The 9,884-nt window shown below is 41.3% G+C and overlaps 1 protein-coding gene across 6 annotated transcripts in view; it reads left to right on the forward strand.

Moving 5' to 3' along the window:
* Window positions 1-9,480, forward strand: part of LOC117774428 (protein turtle homolog B-like) — a 116,369-nt gene extending 106,889 nt beyond the window's left edge. For 5 of the 6 annotated variants that reach the window (XM_034606848.1, XM_034606850.1, XM_034606851.1 and 2 more), the window contains 3 exons: window positions 735-2,369; window positions 6,946-7,073; window positions 8,198-9,480. In XM_034606848.1, the coding sequence (XP_034462739.1) occupies window positions 735-2,369; window positions 6,946-7,073; window positions 8,198-8,412 (1,978 nt within the window). In that variant the 3' untranslated portion in view covers window positions 8,413-9,480. Of the gene's footprint in view, window positions 1-734; window positions 2,370-3,434; window positions 3,481-6,945; window positions 7,076-8,197 lie in introns of those variants that run through there. The other variant, XM_034606853.1, reaches the window with a different exon arrangement.
* Window positions 9,481-9,884: the final 404 nt, after the last annotated feature.

The following is a 9,884-nucleotide window of genomic DNA, read 5'->3' on the forward strand; positions in this document are numbered from 1 at the left end:
CATACCCAGTCTTGCAGCAGATTTGTTGAGTTTTTGATTGTAAATCTCTCAATAACTACAAAAGAAATGTTGTCAAATTAAATACACTGTAGTACAAAGCCATAACGATTAAAAATGTTTCGCTGTCAATATGCTTTTCTCTTAACATAGCGAGAGTGAAAGTTGTATCGAATATGCAGTACAATCACAATGACCTAACAGCTGTGTCAAAGAGCCTTGAGAGAAGGCATGAGTGTAGGTACCAACAAACCAGTTGGTTGTTTTCAGTTTTTCCCACTTTGTAAAGTAATTATTGAATTCATATTTTACATTAAACATTCACACTGATCAATTTAGTGTATCATAGAGAATGTCATATTCCGTCCATGTGTACACATCCCTGACTGAAGCATAGGTTAAGTTATCCAGTTTGTAAGAAAAACAGAGATTTACTCTTTGTAATTTCTTATTCATAATTCAATGTTTATTTTCAAGACAATGAAAATTCATAAAGTTAGTTTTGAACAGACTGAAAATTAACAGGCAACATATTTTGCAGGACAACTTTGTTAATGTATTATGATCAAGAAGGTGTTTCGAAGTACAACTCACCTACGCCTGGGCTTTTAAACCTTATATGCCTGGATGTGTTATCATTTTTATTCAAATGTAGCTGGACTTGTCTTCGGCTAATTCAGTGACATTGTAGAGCACTCATATAAAAGAAATAATCTCTTCTTTATTGTTTTTCGTAGGTCATCTTCAGGAAAGGTGAGCCCTGAGAGCATGCACTCTAAGGCATCTCTGTCAGAATCATCTGAGGATAGTCATGACCAGCGTGGGAAGAAACCACCCCCAAGTCCAGGGAAGAAGGAGGAATTGTCTTTATACATGAAGACCAAAAGAGCAATAACAAGCAAGAAGTACAGCATGAAGCATGAAGCTGAAGCAACAACACCCATTGAACTCATCAGTAGAGGCCCAGATGGACGATTCGTCATTGATCCCACTGATGCAGAAATGTCTGTTAAGCCCCGGCGAATTGAGGGCTTCCCTTTTGTGGAGGAATCAGACCTCTATCCTGAATTCCGACAGTCAGATGAAGAGAATGACGATCCCAGGCCTCTGCCACCAGTTATGGCCCCCCTTCGGCCACATCAGATTTCCCCCATCTCCAGTCAGGAATCCTATCTGCAACCTCCAGCCTACAGCCCTCGTTTCCACAGGCCCTTCGAAGGTATGACCATCATGGAGAGCAGTCGACTCCAGGCCACTGGGCAGATCCGAGGCTCTCTCCACCACAGGGCTTTCTATGGCTATCTCGGCCCTCCTGGGGATCATGAGCCCCCACCACCTTTTTACATGCCTGATACCAGCCCTCTCAGCTCTGTCATGTCCTCCCCTCCATATCTTGCTGAAGGTCCCTTTGGTCACCCAATGATTCCTGAAGAAATTGGGGAGGGTGATTTCTCACAATATGCTGTGTCTGGTTTCCCACTTCCTCTGACACTCACCTCTTCCTCTCGTTCACCGGAAATTTGGCAGGGGCTGGATTTCACCTTTGCAAGTCTGGAGGGACCCCAATTCATTTTCCCCCCTCATCACCCTTTGCAACTCCGCCACGATTCCCCATACCCTCCTCCACCTCATGTTCTTCCCCTTAGTGCTTTCCAGCCTTCCTCCCTCCCAATGCCCACTTATCCAGCCGTCCTGCCACTGGAGGCCCCAAAGAGCCACTCAAGGAGGTCTCCCAGTAGGGCCAAGCCTCATGGCTCCCCAGCCAAGCATTTAGCTATGCAAGAGGCACATTTAGGGCAGCTAAGACACACAAGCCACGGTATGGGTGTGCCAGTTTTGCCTTACACCGATCCAATGGCCCATATTATCCCGAGCACATTCAGTAGCCTGGACACACGATGGTTTGAAACCACCCCTCGTTTTAGTCCCAGACAGGCTCGTAGGATGGATTCTGGCATGCATCAGGTGGTTCTCCAGCCCTCTCGACTCTCACCACTTACACAAAGCCCATTTAGCTCTCATGAGGGCTCCCCAGAGATTGTAGTACGTCCCAGGCCACGTCCCAACATTGTCCAACCTCCTATACCCCCAGAGATGTCTGAGATTACCCTCCTCCCTCCTTCCACAGCCAGCTTCTCAAGGAGATCTTCCCCTTCCTCTTCACCTGCCCAAGGCCATGGTAGCAGGAGGGCAAGCCCCGGCTACCGTTCTCACATGGCCTTTGCCACCTCTGCAACCAGCTACCCACCTTCCCAGTCCCCGTCACCCCCTATGGAAAGCAGCAACATGTTTGGGCAGATGCCATCTCATAGGAGGACTGAGGAGGAGATCCTTCCATCTCAACCCTCTCCATCCCAGTTGTCAGCTTCAGGGTAGGTGCAATAGGCATGCAGAGAGGGATACAATTTTAGTCATCTGCTCCAACCCATAATGCTTTGATGTGTGAATTTGCTGTGGCATTTTGGTTACTGGAGTGCTGTTCAATATCCATCCCTTTTTTAAAGAATCATCTCTGTGGCAAATTACTTTGATAGTTTAGTTTTTGCTTTTTTCATTTGTTAACACTTTTATATGAAAAATGAAAACTCTATGGTTGAAGGAAAACCATTTTGCTGTGATGATTCATTGGATAAGCTCTGGAAGTTTTCAGTTCAGTTTCAATTTGGTCAATGCTGCTTTTCATGTCAGACCTCAAATGAGATATTCATCCACTGCATCTGTGAAGCATTGTTTCCGAAATTATCGCTTTGCAAGAATACATAGCATTTTCCAGTGAACACAAAAAATATAGATTGTGCAACAAATTGACTTGACATGAAAATGCATTTGCTTCACAGATTACATTTCAGACCTTTTGGGGCTACAATCAATCCAGATGAAAAATACTACTGTCATTGCAGTGTGTAATTTGTTTGGCACAAGCCCCTAAAAGCCTGGGAATCTGCAGATATCACCAGAGGGTCCCTGTTTTCCATCTGTATCATGCGTTACCTCGCTTTCACCTAACAGGAGGAATCCCATAATATTCATCCAACTGATTCCCCATAAAAAACAATCATTTTTATGTCTAGCTCCAAGCCTTTGAAGATGCCTTTATCATGCAGAGGGATGCTTTAAGAAGAGTCCATCTTGGCAGGCCCTGCGGCCCATCCTCGGCCTTAGTAACCTGACTGCATGACCAATTCTCCCTTGCCTTCAGATTTTTTCCTACCCTCCTTACCCTTCCCTTTCTGTAACCTTCCTCGCCCCAACCTCTTTAATTGCCCCCAGGACTCCCCCAGGTCTGACTACGAAGGAAAGGTTGTCGGGCAAAGTGTGTCACAGGGCCTGTCCGCTTCTCATGTACTGCAATGTTTCCATCATTATAAATTAGGGGCAGTATGGTGGTTCTTGATGGCTCCTGGAGTCTTACCTGCTTTGTTTTTGATTGATCTCAGCTATCTGGGCAGCGTTGTTGTGACCAGGTCCTCTACACCGCAATAGGTAAGGGTTGGATCCATGTCTGAAAGGGGGGGGTTAGCAGGTGGGACTTTTTTGATCACCTCGTCCTTTAAAGGGGAATACAAGACTTTGAGTCTTCGTTTCATTTGTTCCTTCCTTCAGACAACACGTGTAGTTCATTTCAGTTTATTCCTTTTTCCTTTTCTCAAAGTGGCTATATGCATTTTAAGTTCTGCAGTCCTCAGTACATTATGCATTCTAACTGATGCATATATCATCTATTAGTTAATTGATTAGGTCAGAGATGTATCACCAACATGATTTCATGCTTGAGTGGTTTGCTAACTGACCATACTCACATGCAACCTTTTATTCTGTTAACGACAATACATCAATACAGATTAATCTACCTCTGGTTGAAACATAAGTCGGAAAAAGCAATCTCATCAGACTCAAACCAGTTTAAAATACCTATTTATTTAAGTATTTATTTGTTTATTAGTTCACTGTTCTTAAAATCATCAACAAAGGTAGGTTACTGGTATGTAAAACATTTGCAGATATTACTGGTGCAAAAGCCTTTTGTGCAATGCCAAAATAGCCTATTGTTCAGCTGAATGCCTATTAAACTGAGATATAAAAAAAAAAAAACTTTTCAATTGTGTCGTATATGTCACAGGTTTGAAACAAGTTCAGGTCTCTACGGACTTCTCTATTGATTTAAACTAATGAAGCTGTTCCTTGTCACCCAGAGACTGGTAAAATAACCTGATGCCCAGTTAGCTAGTTGTAAGCAATTTCTGTCTCTGTTTTCCTCATTTAAACTTGAATCAGTGCAAAGAAAAAAAATCATGATCATGGACAAGACCTGTTTCCTCTTCTCTCCTGTGGTGACTTAAGATCCCCACTCCACTTGCTTCTGCTTTAGTTCACTATGTCTGCCTCCTTCCACCACACCAGCCCTGTGCAATCGGATTTGTTGCAGACTCACTTACTTTCTTTGACATACAACTACCCACTCATCTATCTGCTCCAAACAGCGTCTGTGGAATAGTGATCCTTCTTCCACCTCCACTGTTGAATTGCTAGTGGTTGACTTTCCCACCAACTTCACATCCAAAGCTAAGGTCATGGTGGTCAGACTAAGGACTTGTACATGTCAAGAATACAAGTCGAGTGAGTAAACCAACAGTCCCATATCATTTCATATATCCTAATGCTGCTTAGGGTGCAGCTCCTACTCATTATTTGGACCCAACATTCATCAAGATGTTAAACATACATCAAGCTCATCCAAAACTCCTGACATCCTCTTCCCTGAAGATGTACCAAGTACAGGCTTGGAAGACCAGCCTCACCTGCTCTTTGGCTATCGGCCAGTTGCTAGCAAATAGTCATGCTGAAGATTAAATTTATTGTTACACTAATTAATTCCTTTATAAAAACAAAACAATAGTGAAGTCCATCAGATGGCCACACACGTAGCCAAAGATTTTAATTTACATCCAGGCAATGTTGATTTTCATTATGAAAAAGCAGATATGCTTCTCTAAGGCATGACCATAACTTACATCTTGTGTCACTTTTTTACCACAAGGTTTGGCATACAGTGTATTTATGAAACAAATGTATCTTTAACTTTGTGAAAGCACCTTTAGCACTCTCCTCAAGCGTGACACATTCTGCCATTTATGTATTACAGATGCTTACTTTACTGTAATATGACACCAACTGAAAATATTTTGGACACCTATCTCCAAGAAATATTTTGTAAGATTGGCCTAATGATGTTACCTTAAGCTGTGTGTCCACTGGAAGCCATCATTTACAGCTCTTTGTTTGCATTAATAGTTCAGCTGAAATGCTGTTGCATGTTCCTGGCAGTGATACAAGCTTAGCATGGACAAAGATGTCAGCACATCCGTTTCAAGAAGTTACAAAAAAATGCACCAGATTCCTTGCAGGTTTTGAATAGCCACTAAGCAAGAGCAGAAGCTGTGACCAGCACTTTCCGCAAGCATCTGTTTAGCCCAAATCATTTAAAGAGTTCTGGTGGACACATGGCCTTAATATCCTTTATAAAGCATCTGTAGCATGAATCAAAGCATCTACTCGAAGTACAAGTCGAATTGCACTTGCAAGTTTGGACTGCAGAACAGTTCCAACTAACATATGAAGCAAGTGTCCTCCCAAAATGGCCCATGCACTTCTTTTTATCCCAAGGAACAAATATTTTGCCAAGGCCTTGCAGGCAGGGGCACACAGGGGAGGGATGGGGGCTGAAAACCCCCTTGTGTTTCAGTAAACTGCCCGATGAAGTGCTTTTGAATGTATTCCCCTTTAAAGTCGTGTTCCATGTGCAAACTGCCATGCATGCCATCGCTAAATATTGCTCTTCCGTTTCAAAAAAAGAAACAATTATATTGATAAATTCTTGTTACATTTGTTGTCCTAGTGCTTCGCTTTTCTTTGGCTTATTTTTCATTATGTGACTGTTCCCGAGTAGTCATTTTCCCCTCCCGCCATCTCTCCCCCTGTCAGCATGGTGAAGCCCATTGTAGACAGTATCCATGTCTATGAATACACATTGATGATGCTTTGTTGCTCAGCTGTGATTCTTCCCCTCTACTAATGAAATTCGGTTTCTCTCTGCAGCCACGGTGGGAAGATGGCCTCTCTGTAATGCTAATTGTTTTCTGTGCCTTGAGAGAACCGAGTGTCTGTTTGTGGCAGAAATCTGTGGGCTGCCAACTCATAAGTACCTCCATGAATGGGAGGGAGGTCGTAGGATGCAGTCATGAGCAGCTGACAAATATACACTTCACACCAAGGAAACATTTGCATCTGTTGTTTTCAGAGCTAGACAGATTTGTTTTCAAAAGACATATCCAATCTGCAAATATGTCATCAACTGAAAATACTTAGTTACATTTGTTCAAAATACTGGTCAATTTTGCCTCATTTCCCTCTGAAACCAACAGTGCAAGTCTTTGTAAATGTTGTACCTTCTCAAAAACGTTACTCACTGTCCTGATCTGCACTATGACACAAATCAGTGGTTTCAGGAATCATGTAATACGTCCTTTTCTTTAAAAATGGTTTGGATCAATTCCAGCAAAAATGCCATCGATATCCCTGAAGGGGCAATGAATTTGAAGGTGTATGATTTAATGTAACATCTGGATTTATGAACTTTATTCTTGAAACATTACATATTAATAGTTTACCTAAACATAAATGTTGGTAAATCCAGATGAGGTACAAGGCTGTGGCTATAGTAGAACTTATCACAATTGTTCCTGAAATCTTGAAAAAAGGTTTTGCTGGATTTCAGAGTACAGCTCTTTAAGTGTTCAACATTGATCCTGTGCGATGTGCTGCACCTGTGGCTAAGCACGAGTGGTGCAGGGGTTGTTGTTTTTTGCACTCCGTAGTGCAGAAACACAGTCCACTGACTAATTCTGGCCTGGAGTTACCTGTTTTCCCCTCTCTCTCTTCTTTATCCAGAAGACGTCGAGGTGCACTGAGTGGCCTTTCGGGGTCTGAGAGGATTGATGCACTGAGATACCAACGTATTAAAAAGACTAAAAAGATGACAATGAACAACAATAACTCCAAGAGCAGAAAAAAAGAAGGTTTGAACCCTTTTCTTTATGGCATTTTTTAAAACTAGCTTCATCACAATGGCTACAAAGAAATGTTTTTTTAACACGTTTTATTCTGCTTTTTGTTAACTACAATGGATGCATGTACCACGATTTATAGGGTCCGACAAAAGGGAAGCCACACATTGACATACACCAGAGATTTAAGTGACTAATTGCTTTACTGGGTTGAATCTGGTTTTCAGTTTAAACACTTGTACTCACTGATGTTGTTCAGTTTCTCTAAACTAAGCCGGCACATCACCATTTAAATGCTTTTCAGACACACAATAGTGAGTGAATTCATCACTTACATGGCTGAGCGTTCACTGCTGCCATTGTTGGTTCAGTGTTTCATTTAGTTTAGTACAGATGTAAGTCTATTGACCTTATGTATTCCAGTTTTGTAATTTTAGCTTCTACACCAGGAAGTGGGAATGTGCCACATTGTGTAAATTGACATCAGCTGCTTCTGATCAGGCTGTGCCGACATTTAGCTTTTATAATTGAATGTAGATTGTGAAGGGATGCTAATTAATGCTAATTCTGTTAGTTCTCCCGTACAGTACCAGGATCGTCTGGTTTTGTTTCTGTTATAACAGTCATGTGACTGATCAATGTGTGTTGATATTTGTGTTTTTCCTAATTGGATCAACAAGCAAACTCACTTATCAACAACAACCATCATTGTACAGATGAGTTAAGCATCTATGCTTTAGTGGTCTTTCACCATAAACGTATCAAGCTATTCTGCGCCGCGACACACAGTTAGCTAGCTGAGCTAGTTAGCTAGGTAACTTTTTTTATTTGCCATCTGTGGTGTCAGGTCATGTTAAGGTTAATGTGTGTTTGCTTTCATGAATTTAAAGTCGGCTCTGTGACCCATTCAGGACACTATATTTTGACTGATCTTAAGGGCATTTTCACATGTTCAAGTCCCAACTAAAGTTCAGGTCTTTGTTACATTGTTTACAATCAGTTAGTTTTGGTTTCAAATTGCAATGTAGGCAGTACACAAAAGGGTTTGTAAGACTATACATACTTACGTCTTGTTGTCATCACATACATCTTTGTTGGCTGCGTGTGTGACCTGCCATTCATCTCCTCTCCTCCAGGTGTCTCCACCTCTCAGACCCAGCAGGCCTACACCTCTCAGGTACTCCAGCCCGAAGAAGCTCTCTACCTCCGCAAGAAGAGGAAACGGCCCATCTTCCATGACCCATACACTCGCTTTTCTGCTCTGCTGTACCGCCGCCCAACTCGGGAGGACCAGAAAGCTATTTTGGCTAGCATGGACAACATAGACCTAGACCATGCCACTCTCCTCTGAAAGTCTTTAAGGACAAGGTCACAACCATGCAATACGCCCCCATTCCAAATTTACACTAGCTAATGATCAGTTGAAAAAACTAAAAAACCAACATGATCAAAAAGTCTTTGCAATTTATTATATATAAGGGGGAATAGCACAACATTTCCTTATTCAGTATATTCTGACTCAGCCCTTGGTCAGTTCAGTCTGCATGTGTAAGCATTTTAACTAATCTGTGATGACTTCAAATCATAAATCAGATCAAGAATTCCTTTCAATGACCAAACGTTTATTAATTTTGATCAATGATTTGCCAACAAAACTGCAGCAGTGGCCAATTAAACTAACATCACAGATTTAAGTGCTTGTTCAAAGTCTGGATTATTTTTGACTGACTGGGATGCAGAGGCACAAGAATGTTCTGTGTGAGCTAAATCAAGTGGTATTCCCCTTTAAAATGTGTTTAGACTAGCAATTCTTATCAAAATGATAGCTGCCAGTTTCCAAAGTTTTACTCCAGTGCAAAGGATTAATTCAAAAAGAGACAATATCATAATATAATATTCTATTTTCATTTAAACATTCAAACCTCCAGTGTTACAATGTCTTAATTTGAAATACTTCTCCAGGCTCGGGTCATGTTTCTTGTGCTGAGCCAATCCCCTCAAGGTCTCTGTTTACAGCACCTCCCAACGGATCTTCTCCGCCAGCAACGTCTCTTATCTGCCGAGAATTTCGCCTCAAACAATCTGGGTTTTCTCACTTACCAAGTATACCTCAAAGCACAGGACACGAGACCACACAACCACCAGGATCAGCCAGCAGAACAAACTAGCTTTTTGCATCTACATAGTCCTTATGGTTCTCTACTTGTGTTTCTTTGAGAAACGTTTTCTACTTTCCACTCATGTGCGTCTTCTAGTTTCTTAGACATACATACATGGCGTTTATTTACTTTATTTATCTTGCAGAAGAAAATTACATTAACTCATCTTTTCTGCAATGTTATAAATGATCAAGACGTGAAACAGAAATACAACACTGAGCTGCTTTACCTTCCTACAGGAGGAATTCTACTGATTCTCACTAGCTGTAAACCTCTTACTGAATAGATGTCATTCAGCAGTGAATCACACACACTTTCTCCAGGAGCTTCCATTTGCATTTCACACACAGGCACAGTAGAATTTGTAATTTAAAAAAATATATTTTTTAGCAAGATTATATTACTAAGAATATAAAACATAGAGAAAACTATCTGATTCAATCTAAAGTTATTCAGTTGCTCCATTTAACCAGACTTCAGCTCCATTTATCTGACTTTATCTCTTACATCTCTGAACAGTTTGCACTGGAGCAAAATCTTTCAATAGTCGAGTCTGTTCTTTCACATCTCCTTCTGTAGATTTTCTACTTTAGGTCATGTAGAGGCTCCAAATCCTATTCAGAAATCTATAATTCATGCCAAAAACAGTCTAAAGAAAAGAACT

The sequence above is a fragment of the Hippoglossus hippoglossus genome, chromosome 14 (genome assembly GCF_009819705.1).
Source record: "Hippoglossus hippoglossus isolate fHipHip1 chromosome 14, fHipHip1.pri, whole genome shotgun sequence".
In the NCBI taxonomy this organism is placed as follows: Eukaryota; Metazoa; Chordata; class Actinopteri; order Pleuronectiformes; family Pleuronectidae; genus Hippoglossus; species Hippoglossus hippoglossus.